The sequence below is a fragment of the Bos taurus genome, chromosome 2, assembly GCF_002263795.3.
Source record: "Bos taurus isolate L1 Dominette 01449 registration number 42190680 breed Hereford chromosome 2, ARS-UCD2.0, whole genome shotgun sequence".
Taxonomy (NCBI): domain Eukaryota; kingdom Metazoa; phylum Chordata; class Mammalia; order Artiodactyla; family Bovidae; genus Bos; species Bos taurus.
Window position 1 is genome coordinate 86,676,133 of NC_037329.1, and position 18,260 is coordinate 86,694,392.

Sequence of the window (18,260 nt, forward strand, 5' to 3'; positions counted from 1 at the left end):
GAAAGTGAAGTCGCTCAGTCGTGTCCAACTCTCCGCGACCCCATGGACTGCAGCCCACCAGGCTCCTCCATCCATGGGATTTTCCAGGCTAGATGTGGAGTGGGTTGCCATTGCCTTCTCTGTGATGAGCTGTATGTAACATAATTTACTTCTTAACTTGTGGGATTATCACATTTTTCTCCATGGTGAGATTCTGTACTTGTCTTGACATATTATCCCTATCTTAATTAAGATTATTTCCTTCCTTCTTTTATTATATGTAAGCAAGTCTGGTCTGTTGCCATTATTTGTTTATATACTGGTATCTATGTGGTACATCAGCATTGTCATTTCCTGTATCTTATGTGTGTAGAAAGGCATCTGGTCCTGTTATCTGGGTCTATGGAGTCGTAAAAAAGAGTTGGACATGACTGAGCGACTGAACAACAGTAATATATTATTAGTCTTTTATTTGGAGGAGGGCACAGCAACCCACTCCAGTATTCTTGCCTGGAGAATTCCCATGGACAGAGGCTCTTGGTGGATTTCAGTCCATGGGGTCACACAGAGTCGGACACAACTGAGCGACTAAGCAGACAAGCACAGTCTTTTATTTCTAGACTCTCAGTTTCGTTCCATTGGTCTATGTGTCTTTTTATGACAGAATCATACTGTTTTGATTAGCTTTGTAACATAGTTTGAAATCAGATGTATGATGCCTCCAACTTGTTCTCTCTCAGGATTGCTTTGGTTATTTCGGATCTTTTTTGTTCTGTATGAATTTTCGTGTTATTTTTCTCTTCTTGTGAAAAATGCCACTGGAATTTTGGTAGGGATCACATTGAATCTATGGATGGTTTTGGGTAATATGACCATCTTAATTGTAATTATGATCCATGATCATGGGATAGCTTCCCCTTTATTTGTATTATCTTCAGTTTCTTTTATCAGTGCCTTTAGTTTTCAGTGTACAGATCTTTCACCTCCTATGTTAAATTTATTCCTAAGTATTTTATTATTTTTGATGCTATTGTAAATGGAATTATTTTATTTCTTTCGCTTTCTGATAGTTTGTTGTAGGTGTATAGAAATACAACTGATTATATTTTTATGTTGATTTTGTATCCTGCACCTTTACTGAATGTACTAATCAGTTCTAACAGTATTTTTATGGAGTCTTTAGGAGTTTCTATATAAAACATCAGGTCATCATTTTACTTCTTCCTTTCCAATCTGGATATCTTTTATTCCTTTTTCTTGCCTAATTGTTCTGGTTAAGTCTTCCAATACTATGCTGAATAGAAATAGTGAGAGTGGGCACTCTTGTCTTGTTCCTGATCTTAGAAGAAAAGCTTTCAACCTTTTACTATTGACAGTTAGAACCAGACATGGAACAATGGACTGGTTCCAAAATGGGAAAGGATTATGTCAAGATTGTATACTGTCACTCTGCTTATTTAACTTATATGCAGAGTGCATCATACAAAACGCTGGGCTGAATGTAGCACAAACTGGAACCAAGATTTCAGGGAGAAATATCAATAACCTAGATATACAGATGACACCACGCTTATGGCAGAAAGCGAAGAGGAACTGAAAAGCCTCTTGATGAAAGTGAAAGAGGAGAGTGAAAAAGCTGGCTAAAAACTCAACATTCAAAAAACTAAGATCATGGCATCTGGTCCCATCACTTCATGGCAAGTAGATGGGGAATCAGTGACAGACTTTATTTTCTTGGGCTCCAAAATTACTGCAGATGGTGACAGTAGCCATGAAATTAAAAGACACTTGCTCCTTGGAAGAAAAGCTATGACCAACCTAGACAGCATATTAAAAAGCAGAGACATTAGTTTGCTGACAAAGGTTTGTCTAGTCAAAGCTATGGTTTTTCCAGTAGTCAGGTATGGATGTGAGAGTTGGACCATAAAGAAAGCTGAGTGCCAAAGAATTGATGCTTTTGAACTGTAGTGTTGAAGAACACTCTTGAGAGTCCCTTGGACTGCAAGGAGATCCTATCAGTCAATCCTAAAGGAAATCAGCCCTGAATATTCATTGGAAGGACTGATGCTGAAGCTGAAGCTCCAATGCTTTGGTCACCTGATGTGAAGAACTGACTCATTGGAAAAGACCCTGATGCTTGGAAAGATTGAAGGCAGGAGAAGGGGACGACAGAGGATAAGATGGTTGGATGGCATCATCGACTGGATGGACATGAGTTTGAGCAAGTCCCGGGAGCTGGTGATGGACAGGGAAGCCTTGTGTGCTGCAGTCCATGGGGTGACAAAGAGTCGGACATGATTGAGCGACTAAACTGAACTGAACTGATGGTGTTACCTGTGGGCTTGTCACATATGTCCTTTTGTATATTGAAGTACATTCCATATATACTCAATTTATTGAGAGTTTTTTCATGAAATGATATAGAATTTTGTCAAATGATTTTTAGGCATCTGTTGAAATGATCATATAATTTTTATATTTCATTCTGTTAAAGTGATGCAATTATGTTATTATTAGTGAGTAGTATTTAAATAATGTTAAACTACTTCATTTACATATAGGACTGTATATGTTTAAGTGTATTAGTCAACTCAGTTGTGTCTGACTCTTTGTGACCCCATGGAGCCCACCAGCTCCTCCATCCATGGAATTCTCCAGGCAAGAATACTGGAGTGAGTAAGCCATTCCTTTCTCTAGGGGATCTTCCTGACCCAAGGCTCAAACCCAGGTCTTTTGCACCGCAAACAGATTCTTTACTGCCTGAGCCACCAGGGAAGCCCAGTACTCTCTCTCTCTATATATATATGCATACTCACACAATGACACAATAGTTGTCTACTATATATTGAAAACTAATTTAAAAAAACATGGTTAATACAAAGATTGTTATTTGAGAAAGACGTGTGGAAAAAGAAAGTCTTATTTACCAGGTCTTAAAAGATATGTCATCAAATTTAACTTTCAAACATAATTTTTATTATGTTGAATATTAATAGAGTCTGACTTCATATTTTTTAGAATCTTTTGTATGGTTGTTATTAAACAAGTCTTTCTGTTTTATTCTTTAATGTTTTGTGGCATTGAATTATTCTAAAAGTTTTTTTGAAATATCTTCTACATTTTGTAAATTATTCTTCTTTCAGATCTAGGTTCTCAGATACTAAAAATACTTACTTAGGTTCTGTTTCCATAATCTTCAGAGATATTTGATTAATTGGAGTTCTGACAAATACTAAAATGTGTCATGAGGATAATTTAAAAAACTGAACTGTATAAAAATTATAAAATCTAATGGCTCAGGTAAACATGTCCATTGTAGTTCACTTTTTTCTTCCTATAAAAAGGAAATAGTTTAATGCTTTATGTGACAAAGATTGAAAAGCAGTGTTTTTTCTTTTTTTTTTTTTAAGTTAAGAGTTTCAGGAGAAGAATAACACAAAAAGTTCCATTAAGTCAATACTCTTAGACCAGAACTACTCTTCAACTACTCATCTATATTTCTTGAATGTTCATAGGGTAAAAATTCCCATTTTTAAGAGGCAAGTATAATGCCTCTTGGTTGACAAGGTCTTGAAAAATAATAAATCTGAGTATTGATAACTTTCTGCAATGAGAACTTCTATTTTTGTGCAGTTGAGGTATTTTGTACGTAATTTCCCCATGGCTACATCTCTGTGCCTGTTACTCTTGCTAACATGTTGTATACATTCTCTACATAACTAGGCTTTCATTCTGGAGAGCAAGAATCCCAGGCCATCTTTGCACAGTTTTACCCAATATTTCAGTAATGTAACATCAAGAGAAATATATCTCTTTTGACACCAACACATTTTTGATTTGCTATTTTGATTTCTCAAACAAAGGACACTGTAATGGTTGTGTGTATCTCTTTGGAGCAAAACACTTACACCTTTTAGATGATACAAAGATTCCTCAAAAGCATGCTTTTTGAACAGTTATTAACTGTGCACAGCCCACTACAATATGGTCATGTCCAGCAAATGGAGCTGGAATAAATAAAGAGGTACTAACACCATCATACTGTCTGTGGCTGATTTTTGCCGCAGTATTATGCAGGGGTGACTCTAGCTGTGGGTGTTGACACTCACGTGGGTAGAATTTCAGGGGAATCTGTCTGCCACTGAGTGTGTGATGACACATAGCCACACAAGCCTGCCTGGTGACAGTGTTGCATTTGTTTATGGGTGTCATTGTGAATACGTGAGGGCCTCTCTATTCCCAGAGTCTTGATTAACTGCTTTAAATATTTGTGGTGTACTCTGAGGCAACCCAGACATTTCCTTCACACATGACAAGGACACTAGTTATAATGTTTGACTGCTCTTTCATGCACTGATATCACAAGGAATTGTGCAGTTCATGGGAAAAATGGATATTAAAGACCATGGATGTCTTTTGTAAGTTACTCTGCCAGAATGTAGCCAAAACTATTTTAGACTGTTTTCAAACACTGGAGGGAAACTGCCTTTCTTAGTATGAACAGGAATAACACAAATTCTAAACGTCTTTTGATAGATGATAAAATGTATTGTTATATAGCTAAGAGCTGACTTGCATTTAGAATTCTAGCCTCTTTTATGGTTTTGAGACAATGGGTACAAATTGGTTTATGTTTAGTATATTGTGCTCAATAAGTATTAGCTTCTGTTTAGTATTGCAATAGCATTTTAAAGTTTAAAAAATTTTTTTATTGTGGTAAATGTCACATAAAACATACTATTTTAACCATATTTAACTGTACAGTTCAGCAGCTATAAGTACATTCACATTGTTTTGCACCTCTCACCATCATCCATCTCCCGAATTTTTCACTTCCCTAAACTGAAACTCTGTCCCTGTTAAACACTAACTCCCCATCCCCCTCTCCACTCACCCTACCTCCTGGGCCCTGACATCTACCAATGTACTTTCTGACTCTATGAATTTGTCTATTCTAGGTACCTTGTGTAAGTGGAATCAAACAGTATTTTCACCTAATGAATATTGGAATGCATTTTTAAGGTTAGCTTAATATGTGTCCTACAAATAGAGTGTGCCTTCTTCCCCCCCGCCCACCCCCCATGCTATACAGTAGGTTCTCATTAGTTATCTCTCTTATGCTAAGTTGCTTCAGTTGTGTCTGACTCTTTGTGACACTGAACCGTAGCCTGCCAGGCTTCTCTGTCCCTGGGATTCTCCAGGCGTGAATATTGGACTGGATTGTCATGCCCTCCTCCAGAGGATCTTCCAAACCCAGGAGTCGAAGCCTGGTCTCTTACTTACAGCTCTGGCATTGACAGGTGGGTTCTTTACCACTATCACCACCTGGGAAGCCCATAGTAGTATATAATCATTCCCAATCTGCCAATTCATCCCATCCTCTTTTTCCCCCCTTGGTGTCCATACATTTGTTCTCTACATCTGTGTGTATATTTCTGCTTTTTATTGTCAGTAATAATTTATTAGTAGTAATAAAAATTGTGGTGGCATGGTAGTATATCAGTCCCATTTGCAATCTAAATGCATCACATATTTCTTGATTTCTAGATAATGTATTTTAACTGCAATTTAATGATGTTGGAAAGATTTGATTATGAATGCTTAATGTATCTTTTTTTTTAAAAAGTCATTAATCATTACTAATTTTTAGATTCAAATTTCTGTAGTGATTTATGGTTTTCTATGATTCTAAGTGTTACTCTTTAAGTGTGTTGGGATTTGCATGGACTCTGACATTTGGAAGCCAAATAACCGTGGAGGTCATTGTTGGGGCTTTTGATAGCCCTCTTGTCTCAGCATCAGTCATCAGCATCAGTCTGCCTGAGATGCCCTTTATTACTTTTACTTTTCTTCAGCTTGAAGCAGTCCTCATGTTTTCCCCTGAAGTGTCCCTAGTACTAGAGGAGAGATGCTAAACATTCCCTTGAGATCGCTCATATATTGAAATGTTGGCAACAGCTTGACATTTCTTTCAAGTTGAGTATTCAATGGTCAGATTGTCCATTAATTGTTCATTCCAGGCCATTACAATCTCAGATTTATTTTCCCAAGAGATGTTACGCTTTACATACCACCAAGTAAAATGAATTCTCTTGGGCTTCTCTCCTTTCTGCCTTTCTCCCAAGACCTCTGTTGGAGGAGAATTTCTAAGTATACTCTGTAGAAATGCCCAGTTATAATACTCCTTAAATGAATACTACACACTAGTATCTTTAATTGGCTTAGCTCAGTGATCTAAATAGCTAATATACCTTGTGGGAAATGATACACAGGACAGAGCTATTTCAAGGGAAGAGATATGGTCTAAGCTGCCTAGTTAGGGAGTTTGAGAGGAAGTGAGATGGAGTAGAGAAAGGGTGCTGGTTGGTCAATAGAAATCACTGCACATATAGTGGGAAGAAGCCAGCCCTGGAAAGGAATGGCAAGATGGGGGTTGTTAACAATAAACTTCACCCTCTTCACAGTTTTGCCTAGAATGAGTCTTTTCTGCTTCTGCTTATTTAATCAAGAGGACCCAAGGAGTTTAGTCACAGAACAGAAAGATGACCTCTCTGCTTTCTTCTTAAAAAGAAAATTGAAAACAGCATTTTTACATCAGTATTTAAGTGTAAATCTTAATAATGTAGTCTTTCAGTTTTTCTTGTTCTATTAGTTAATAGATTAATTTTTCTTCTAACATTTTTTACCTGCCTATATCACGTACCCAGGACGTGTTGTCTCTTAGTCATCCAGAGATGATGTCCTTGTGTTTTTGTGTACTGGCACAAGCTGTCTTCTCCAATTGACCTTTGTTTTCTAGAGAGAGTGACTTCTGTTTACCAAAACTGGCACAGTCCGGCTTTTAGGCCTGGATGACGCTTCTCAGAACCGATGAGATGACATTCTGGCTGGTTAATTAGATGTGTTTCATAACCTGTTGCCAGAAAAGAGACATGAGAGCATCATGCATTAGTAGTATCAAGCTTGATATTTTTGTGTATTTCACTGCTCTCTTGCAATTAGGAAAGATGCCAGCTTTGCTTTTGTCATGCTTTAAAAATGCTTGATGAAAATTTCAACACTAAGAGCAAAGGGAGCACTTAAAACTAATACTCTGAAAATGAGTGTGGGTATAATCTGTTTATTAATACAGTTTGTTTTTTTAAAGGGATGTTTGCATTTGTAAAACCAGTAGCAGTATACCTATCTCAGCAAAAACAAACCCTTATGGATGCATTTTAAATAAGTTGGTAAAATTTATATTAAAATGTGCACAACATCAAGACATTCATTTAGCAGTGGTGGTGGTGGTTTAGTCACTAAGTCATGTCCAACTCTTGCGACCCCACGGACAGAGGAGCCTGACAGGCTACAGACCGTGGGATTCTCCAGGCAAGAATACTGGAGTGGGTTGCCATTTCCCACTCTTTAGTAGTTGACTATGTCAATTGCTTTTTATATCGCCTAATAGCATATTTACTTGTGATTATTTAAACCACAAACAGCTTTTCAACATATTTTCTTTAACCTTTAAAAGTATGAGGAAGGCAGAAGAATGTTTTCATCATTTTTACAAGAGATAAAATGGCACAGGGAGAAATTGTTGGAGCTAAAAGCACAACGAAGATCCTCTGACTTTTGTCCCTGCCAACATATCTTGGTGCAGCTTATCTTCCTGACTGTAGATCCCATCTCTAAGTTCTGTGCCACCTGGGCAATGATTGTCTTTTTATCTGTCTTGTTTCCAAGGGTAACGATGACTGGGAGGCTTTAATGTGCTTTGTAGAGTGCACAACTTGCCTTGAAGAGATGCCATATCAGGTCGTGGTTAAGACTACAGACTCTGGAGTCAACTGCAAGACTTTATTTCAACCCCAGCTCTACCACTTAGCAGCTGTGTGACTCTGGGAATGAGGACCATTCTGGGCCTCTATTTGTTTTTTTACTCTAAACTTAAAATAAGAAAAATGCCTATTTTGTGGGGATGTTGTGACAATTGAATAATGAACATATATAAAGCATGAAGAAGGATGACCACAGAGAGCAAGCACTTTGTATGTTATATTATTATTATTGCTTAAGGACTGCATTTTCAAGGTGGATATAACCTTCTTTTTAACCTTCAAAGGGAGTTTATTATTGTCTATACTCCCCAAGTTCTGTTGGTGTAGTGCATATTTTTCCCTTTGAAAGTCCCTCTATATCCTAGAGTGTTCAGTCTCTAGTTTAGTCTTCGTCTAAATTCTAAGTGTGGTGTGTGAAATATGGTAGGCTTCCCAGGTGGTGCTAGTGGTAAAGAACCTGCCTGCCAATGCAGGAGACGTAAGAGATGCAGGTTTGATCCCTGGGATGGAAAGATCCCCTGGAGGAGGGTATGACAACCCACTCCATATTCTTGCCTGGAGAATCCCATGGACAGAGGAGCCTGGCAGGCTACAGTCCATTGGGTCACACAAAGTCAGACACGACTGAATTTACTTAGCACACAGGCACACCATAACAAAAATATTAGACAAAGCCTTACTCATCCTGTGTTTAAAAGTGTTGTTTGAAGGATTGAGCTATTATGACATAAGATGGAACTGGCAAGTGCTTGTACAGATTTTGAGGAAATATTCCAAAGCATTTTAAATACAAGTTTTCTCATATACCCTGAGGTGAAAGCCTTCATCAAATTAAAGAGAGCAAACAGCATATCATGCATAAAATAGATGACTTATCTTTTCTTGGAGTCTCTGCTTTATACAGAAACTCTCCAGCAGCTCGTGTAACCTCCAGTTTCAAGGTCATACTCTCATGCATTGTCATGAGAATGAAGCTAGGAGACAGAACTGCTTCCTCTTTTGCCTGTACCCTGTGGAGACATGTTCTGGCTTCCCCATACTTACTTCTTCCGCCCCCTGGGCCAGTGTCAGCATACATTCTTGATCATCACAGCAATGAACTAAAATAAGAAAAAAGATAATGGAGAAAGATCACTCAGGCTCTGATATAACTGACAATGGATGATATTCTGTGATCCTTGTTTGCTTTTTTGTTTTGATTGACACACTAAGCCTTCAGAGCCTCTCCTCCATCAACGAGATGGGAACATTGTTTTGAGGATAATGGAAGAGATGGAAGGAATGTGGGTAACCTGGAACTTATCAGACTGCAAACTGCAGTGATGATGCAATGTATTTAAAAAAAAAAACAAAAAACAGCAACTCACCAAGCATAAGGGTGTGTGATTCACTTTATGGAAGATATTTTGCTTAATAAGACTTTGTACACCAAGCAGCTGATTTAATTTTTGGTTTTTTGAAGAAGAGCTTCTTTCCTTGTTTTCTCCCAAGCTTAGGAATGCTGGGCTGGGTGGGACAGGAGTTGTAGCAATGTGCAAAGTCTCAAACCCTGGTGATGGAAGGGCTGAGTGTCCTCCATACATTCAGAGGAGGGTGTTTCCTCCCACAGGAATCTCAAGGGGGCTGCCGGCAATCACAAAACCAATGGTGAAAGCTCAGGTTGAGGTCCTTGAGTTAAATTACAAAGACCCTCAATAATGCAAGATGCGGCCTAAACCTGGCAAAAGTGGGCTCTCGAGTCCGAGTCTGTTTCCTCGCTGAGCAATAGCAGGAAGCATATAGAATGATGTCACTTAGGATCTTCCTGGCCTGTAACTTTTTTCTTTGATGTTTATTTCTGCTTGTTTGTAGGGCCAGGGAGACCTGTTGAAGAATGCCAAGAATGAAGCCATAGAAAACATGAAGCAGATCCAGCTGGCATGTTTGTCTTGCGGCCTTAGTAAAGCCCCCAGCAGTGGTGCTGAGGTGAAGAGTAAGCGCAGCCTGGAGGCCATAGAGGAGAAGGAGAGCTGTGAGGACAATGGGAAGCTGTGACCCCGAGCCGCAGCAATGCCTTCACCTAGCTTTCCTGCCAAGGACTCTGGTTTTCCCTTCTGATTTGCTTTCTTTAATAAGATTTTTAGAAGTTCACAAGAAGATGCCCTCTATGGGATATTGGACATAAACAGATATTTTCACAGCGTCAGTATTTTAATGTAGTTAATTTATCTAAGTTAAAACCTCTAGAAGCAGTGTTTTAAAATTCTGAGATGTGTGTACACACTCATGTATGGATGTGGGTGGAAGTGTGTGTATGTGTGTGTGTGTGAGAGAGTGAGAGACAGAGAGAGAGATAGAGAGCAAAAAAGAAAGATTGAGAGAGATGAGTGGTAAGGGGAGAGAGAGGTTGAGATTCTGTTAAAATCTATTCTGTGTTGCATTATTCATTTGGTAAGTTATTACTTATCATTTTGGGACAAATTTGTTAATCTGAAATTCTAAAGAGCACTTACTATAACCTGTTGCTGTGTTTAATTTTATTTCTCTACCTTTGTCATTTAATTTAGAGATCTTAACATAGCTTATTGTGGAAGGAAGCCAAAGTTACCAATGCATAGATATTTTAATAGATTAAATATAGATTAGACAAATTCCTAAGAATCACAGTAGAAATAAAAGTGAATGAAAGCTAAACAGTTGATCAGAATTTCTGGAGGATCAGTTAGTGAACTCTAAAATATTTATTAAATAAAAGCCATTTTTAGAAAGCTTTTTGTAGTTTACTAAACAGATGTGATGTCATTGGGAAAGCTGATCATAAGTGAATTTATACCCACCCACTCTGAAACACAGTGAAAACTCTGTTGAGATTAGAATTTTGATGTGACAACAATATTCAGTTATGAAATTTCAAGGTTGAGATTTGTAAGAATGTCTCATTCTTCCAAACTGGGGATCTAGAGTTCATTTTCTCTAACAAACATGGGCAGAGAGGAGGTCTTGGCTTTCATTGCATTTAATTTATAGTACTAAATTTAAAGACGTCGTCCAAACAATATCATATCATCATCTTGAGATGATATAAATTCTGTGCATCAGATAACATTGTGATGATTTAAGGACTAACTGATCACAAAAATCTATTATATAATTTTAACACATGCAGAAAAACAAACACGCCAAAAAAGCAAATGACTAATTCGGGTACATTTATAATTGCATCCAGATAATTTTTATCCTAATATCTTCATAAAGTACTGGAGTATAATATGTTTGTTACCTCCAACAGAACTAAATGTTCTATGGTTATGAAAATTTATTTATTTGAAACATTGCTTTTATTTTGAAAAGCTTCTTAATTAATTTGGTTAACAAATATGCTAATTTGGGGGAAGCTAGGGAAGATCATTGTTGAACTTTTGCAAATACAAACATCTTCTATGGCTACTGTGTTAAGTTATTTCTGACTTCTTAACACTATTATGCTTATGTTGCACATTACTGAGACAGTAAAGATATAAAACAACACTTTTATCGTTCTCTTTTATTGGAAATTAATGGAAAAAGGAGCGATAATGAAAATAAGTTTTTATATCAAAAATATCTTACAGAATATACATCCACGGACCAGATATGATGATATTTCTCCCTAGGTTTAAAACTGGGTGCTTAGAAAGCACACAAGCTCATTTGAAGGTAGGTTTCCAATGGTATACAGTAACCAGAAAATGTCCTTACCCTCCATTGTAAAAAATACTTCCCCTGCACGGTAGTTACAAGGAATAGTGGAACATGGATATCTAAGTCCTTTATGATGAAAGAGAGGCGATATAAATAGAAACAAAACCTTCCTGATATCAACCAATTGGTTGGTTTCACCTGTGGACTGCTTCACCTCCCTGAATTCCTTGTGGAAAAATCCATGCCTTTACCAGAGAGACAAGAAGACAAGCTAAAGGGTGGCAGACTTTCAAAGGATATTTATTCATGTATTTATTTTAGGGTCAAATCCAATCTTCAGAGTGGCTTTTCTGGTTTATTCTGTTAGCAAAAATGAGATCATATTATAGAAGCTGTTTTGTAACAGGCTTTTTACAGCAATAAAAGCAGTACATCCTGAATATCTTTCTGTGTCAACAATATGCATGTACATTGGTACTGTCAGCCTTTGAATTGAAAATAGTCCATACATGACATATTTTATTTGGTCACTGAATCTTTTTCAAAAAATTTTTAAACAATAGACAACTTTTAAACATGAGGAGATTTCACATAAAATTTCAATTTTTTACTTCACTTAAAATATTGGCTATACTGACAACACTAGACCCTCCCCCACTTCTTACTTGGCATCAATTAATTGGAGTTGCCCTCTTCAAAAGGGGCACATGCTGTCTAAGTCTGCCAAAGAGTCTCTTCACTCATTTATGTTACATCTTGCCCCTGTGGTCATCTTAAGTGGTGATCCTTGATCCACATCATTATTTATAATGAAGACATAGTGTCTTCGTATGTGGATTACCATGACATATTTTACCAATATCCTATTGGTAGACTTTTATCTCCTAATTTCTTATTATATAAGCATTGCAGTGATGAAAATCTATTTTTGCAAAGTTGTTCAGCTTTTTCTCTAGGATAAATTTCTAAAAGTGGAATTCTTGGTTAAAGAATAGATATATTTTTAGGGATTTTGTGATAATTGGCAGTTTCTGGAAAACTTATGCAATTTAATTTCCTACATAAGTTTATGAAAGTGTACAAATCTTGGCTAATATAAAATTTAATTTTTCTCATTTTCATCTTTACCAATCTACTATGTTAAAAATCTTACTTCTCTTTATCTTTATTCTCTAGTCAGATTGAACACACTTTAATATGTTCGTTGACTATAAATAATCTCATAGAGATTGTCTTTGTGGACTGTTAAATTTTTATCTTTTATTATTTATTTTTAAGAGGCATTTACTTAATAAGAATCTTTAACCCTGAGTTTGTTGTGTGTGTTGCTAATGTTTTTTGATGTATAGATCCCTAATTTAATCCATGTTAGATTTTTTTTTTCTTCATGTTTAGTGTTAAAGACATTTTTGCCCCAGATGTTCATGATGATATTCTTTAACCTGCTGGTAGCTTTTTTAATTTACTTTTCACATTTAAATTTACAAGTCCCCTAAAATTGACTTCTGTGTAGAGCATAAGGTAGAGGCCCAATTCCATCTTTTCCCAACATGGATAATCAATTGATTGGGTCCATTTATTGTAAAGACTGTCCTTTGCCCATGACTCTGTAGTGCCACCCTCATGAAAAGTGTAGCACTCAAATATGTGTGTGTGCCTCTTTACAGAATCTCTATTCAGTTCCATTGGTCTATGCTGGTCCTGGCAACATTATTTTAATGTCTTCATTACTATAGTTTTACCATGTTTTGATATCAGAGAGTGTAGGCTCCTTACTTGTCTTCTTCACCATTTTCTTGGCTATTTTTGCTCTTTTCTTTTCCATATAAATTGTAGAATCAGCTTATTAATTTCCACCAGACACTTCATGGAATTTTGGTTAGTATTTTATTGAATGTATGGGTAGTCCTGACATATTTACATTATTGATTAATCCAGTCCATTCTCATGGTGTATTTCTCCATTTTTAAGGTCTTATTTACTTTCTCTTAATACTGTGTTGCCGGAGAAGGCAATGGCACCCCACTCCAGTACTCTTGCCTGGAAAATCCCATGGACGGAGGAGCCTGGTAGGCTCCAGTCCATGGGGTCTCTAAGAGTTGGAGACGACTGAGCGACTTCACTTTCACTTTTCACTTGCATGCATTGGAGAAGGAAATGGCAACCCACTCCTTGCCTGGAGAATCCCAGGGACGGGGGAGCCTGGTGGGCTGCCGTCTATGGGGTCGCACAGGGTCGGACACAACTTAGCAGCGGCAGCAGCAGTACTACATTGCTGTGTAAGGCTTTGGACTTCTTTAATTAGATTTATTCCTAGGCATTTAATGTTTCTCTTGCTGTTAGAAATAGTAACATCTTAAAATTCCAAATTGCTTATTTATGGCATATAGAAAATACAATAGATTGTTTTGTGATAGCCACATGTAGAGTGAGTTTACTAAATGCATTTGTTAGTTGTAATTACCTCTTTATTATTTTGGTTTTCATCTGTACACAGTCATGTCATCTGAAAATAATGACAGTTTTATTTTTTTGTTTCTGATTCTTTTATATGTGTTTTATTTGTTTTTCTTGCTTTATTGAACTGGCTAAAACCTTCAGGATAATATTCAGCAGAAGTGATACCAGTGAACATACTTTCTCATTCCCAGTCTCAGGGGAAAGTTTCTAATATCTCATCATTATGTATGATACATACTCTAGATTTTGGTAGATTTTATTGGAAATTAAAGTTTTTAAATGTAACTTTTGCCATTTATATAGAGATAAAAACATAGAAGTAAATTTTATGATCTTGGGTTAAGTTCATGAATTTTAGGTGTGACACCCACCTATAAGTGAACAAAAGGAGAAATAAGATTGGACTTCATCAAAATTAAAACTTCTGTACTTAAAAGGACACCATCAATAAACTGAAGAGACAGTTCAAGAGTAAGTTTGCAAATTACATATCTGATAAAGACTGGAATTAGAATATATAAAGAACTGCTGCTGCTGCTGCTAAGTCGCTTCAGTCGTGTCCGACTCTGTGTGACCCCAGAGACGGCAGCCCACCAGGCTCCCCCGTCCCTGGGATTCTCCAGGTAAGAACACTGGAGTGGGTTGCCATTTCCTTCTCCAATGCATGAAAGTAAAAAGTGAAAGTGAAGTCGCTCAGTCGTGTCCGACTCCTAGCGACCCCATGGACTGCAGCCCACCAGGCTCCTCCGTCCATGGGATTTTCCAGGCAAGAGTACTGGAGTGGGATGCCATCGCCTTCTCCGATATAAAGAACTAATACAACATAATAAAAAGACAAACTAATTTTTTAAATGGATGAAGGATCTGAACAGACATTTTTTCAAAGAAGATGAAGATATTCAGCGTAATTAACCATCACAAAAATTTAAATAAAAACCCACAATGTGTTACCATTTTATATCTACTGCTGCTGCTACTGTTTGGTTGCTAAGTTGCTAGGATTATATAACAAATGCATTATATCACATTTTAGTGAGGAGGTAGTAAAAGTTAGAACCATCATACACTGCTGGTGGAAATGTTAAATGGTAGGGCTGCTTGGGACAACAGCTTGACATTTCATCGGAAGGTTAAACATAGTTACCACAGATCAGCAATTCTGTTCCTAGGTATACACCTAAGAGAAATGAAAACATATGTTCACAAACAAAAGCTTGTACACAAATGTTCATAGTAGCATTCAGTTCAATTCAGTTTAGTTCAGTCGCTCAGTCGTGTCCGACTCCTTGCGACCCCATGAATCACAGCATGCCAGGCCTCCCTGTCCATCACCAACTCCCGGAGTCCACCCAGAACCACGTCCATTACTCATAATAAAAAATGGAAACAATTCAAATGTCCATTAACTGATGAAAGGATAAGCAAAAAAATATATCCATTCAATGGATTCAGTTCAGTTCAGTCAGTCATGTCCAACTCTTTTCAATCCCATGGACTGCAGCACACCAGGCTTCCTTGTCCATCATCAACTCCCAGAGCTTGCTCAAACTCATGTCCATGGAGTCGGTGATGCCATCCAACTATCTCATCCTGTGTCGTCCCATTTTTTATTTAAATTGTTAAATACAATGGATCACTTAGTAATAATAAGTACCAATAAAGGCTACAACATGAATGAGTCTTAAAAACATTCTAAGCAAAGAAGGCCAGATATAAAGGCCACTTAATGTATGTTTCCATTTATGTAAAATGTCTGTATTAGGCAAATCCATGGAAACAGAGGAGACAGGGATCAAGACCATTCCCATAGAAAAGAAATGCAAACAAGCAAAATGGCTGTCTGGGGAGGCCTTACAAATAGCTGTGAAAAGAAGAGAAGCAAAAAGCAAAGGAGAAAAGGAAAGATATAAACATCCGAATGCAGAGTTCCAAACAATAGCAAGAAGAGATAAGAAAGACTTCTTCAGAGATCAATGCAAAGAAATAGAGGAAAACAGCAGAATGGGAAAGACTAGAGATCTCTTCAAGAAAATCAGAAATACCAAAGGAACATTTCATGCAAAGATGGGCTCGATAAAGGACAGAAATGGTATGGACCTAACAGAAGCAGAAGATATTAAGAAGAGATGGCAAGAATACACAGAAGAACTGTACAAAAAAAGATGTTCACGACCCAGATAATCACAACGGAGTGATCACTGACCTAGAGCCAGACATCCTGGAATGTGAAGTCAAGTGGGCCTTAGAAAGCATCACTACGAACAAAGCTAGTGGAGGTGATGGAATTCCAGTTGAACTATTCCAAATCCTGAAAGATGATGCTGTGAAAGTACTGCACTCAATATGCCAGCAAATATGGAAAACTCAGCAGTGGCCACAGGACTGGAAAAGGTCAGTTTTCATTCCAATCCCAAAGAAAGGCAATGCCAAAGAATGCTCAAACTACCGCACAATTGCACTCATCTCACACACTAGTAAAGTAATGCTCAAAATTCTCCAAGCCAGGCTTCAGCAATATGTGAACCGTGAACTTCCTGATGTTCAAGCTGGTTTTAGAAAAGGCAGAGGAACCAGAGATCAAATTGCCAACATCCGCTGGATCATAGAAAAAGCAAGAGAGTTCCAGAAAAACATCTATTTCTGCTTTATTGACTATGCCAAAGCCTTTGACTGTGTGGATCACAAGAAACTGTGGAAAATTCTGAAAGAGATGGGAATACCAGACCACCTGATCTGCCTCTTGAGAAACCTGTATGCAGGTCAGGAAGTAACAGTTAGAACTGGACATGGAACAACAGACTGGTTCCAAATAGGAAAAGGAGTTCGTCAAGGCTGTATATTGTCACCCTGTTTATTTAACTTATATGCAGAGTGCATCATGAGAAACACTGGCCTGGAAGAAACACAAGCTGGAATCAAGATTGCTGGGAGAAATATCAATAACCTCAGATATGCAGATGACACCACCCTTATGGCAGAAAGTGAAGAAGAACTAAAAAGCCTCTTGATGAAAGTGAAAGAGGAGAGTGAAAAAGTTGGCTTAATGCTCAACATTCAGAAAATGAAGATCATGGCATCCAGTCCCACCACTTCATGGGAAATAGATGAGGAAACAGTGTCAGACTTTATTTTTCTGGGCTCCAAAATCACTACAGATGGTGATTGCAGCCATGAAATTAAAAGATGCTTACTCCTTGGAAGGAAAGTTATGACCAACCTAGATAGCATATTCAAAAGCAGAGACATTACTTTGCCAACAAAAGTTCATCTAGTCAAGGCTATGGTTTTTCCAGTGGTCATGTATGGATGTGAGAGTTGGACTGTGAAGAAGGCTGAGCGCCAAAGAATTGATGCTTTTGAACTGTGGTGTTGGAGAAGACTCTTGAGAGTCCCTTGGACTGCAAGGAGATCCAACCAGTCCATTCTGAAGATCAGCCCTGGGATTTCTTGGGAAGGAATGATGCTAAAGCTGAAACTCCAGTACTTTGGCCACCTCATGCGAAGAGTTGACTCATTGGAAAAGACTCTGATGCTGGGAGGGATTGGGGGTGGGAGGAAAAGGGGACGACAGAGGATGAGATGGCTGGATGGCATCACTGACTCGATGGACGTGGGTCTGGGTGAACTCCCGGAGTTGGTGATGGACAGGGAGGCCTGGCGTGCTGCGATTCATGGGGTCGCAAAGAGTCGGACACAACTTAGTGACTGAGCTGACCTGATCTGATCTGATCTGATGGAAACAGAAAGTACACTAGTGTTTGGCATGGGCGGGGACAGGGTGGAGTGGAGAATGATTACTAAAGGATATGGTTTCTTTTGGGGGTGATAAAAATGTCTGAAATTAGATAGTGGTGATGTTTGCACAGCTTTGTGAATGTACTGAAAACTATCGTGCAGTTTAAAAGAATGAATTTTATGGTATGTAAATTATGAGTAAAATGATTATAAAAAAAGAAACATAAAAGAACTTATATACTGAACCAAGCTAGTGCAATAACTCTAAGAAGTCTAATATATCTGAAATTGGCGAGAAGCAGGGGGACAAAGAAAAGTGAGAAAGTAATGACTCAAAAACCCCTCATTTTTGTTGAAAACTATAATGCCCCAGATCCAAGAATCTTAAAAACACCCCAAGGACCAGAGACAAAAAAACAAAAAAGGCTCATTATAGTCATCAAATTGGTCAAAAGTAGTGATAAGGAGGAAAGTTTGAAAGTAGACAATAAAATAAGGCATGTATGTATGTTTGTCTACTCTTACTTGTGGTCAAGTGTGGTCCCAAAATATGGAAAATTTCAGAAATAAAAATTCATGAGTTCTTTATTGTATGTTTCTGAG

The 18,260-nt window shown here is 37.7% G+C and overlaps 1 protein-coding gene across 6 annotated transcripts in view; it reads left to right on the top strand.

The window, feature by feature from the left end:
• The window catches only part of PLCL1 (phospholipase C like 1 (inactive)), a 368,258-nt gene extending 356,949 nt beyond the window's left edge, over window positions 1–11,309 (top strand). For 5 of the 6 annotated variants that reach the window (XM_059875834.1, XM_059875839.1, XM_059875841.1 and 2 more), the window contains one exon: window positions 9,654–11,309. In XM_059875834.1, coding sequence (XP_059731817.1) covers window positions 9,654–9,836 — 183 coding nt within the window. In that variant the 3' untranslated portion in view covers window positions 9,837–11,309. The remainder of the gene's footprint in view (window positions 1–9,653) is intronic. The other variant, NM_001191279.2, reaches the window with a different exon arrangement.
• The last annotated feature ends 6,951 nt before the right edge of the window (window positions 11,310–18,260 follow it).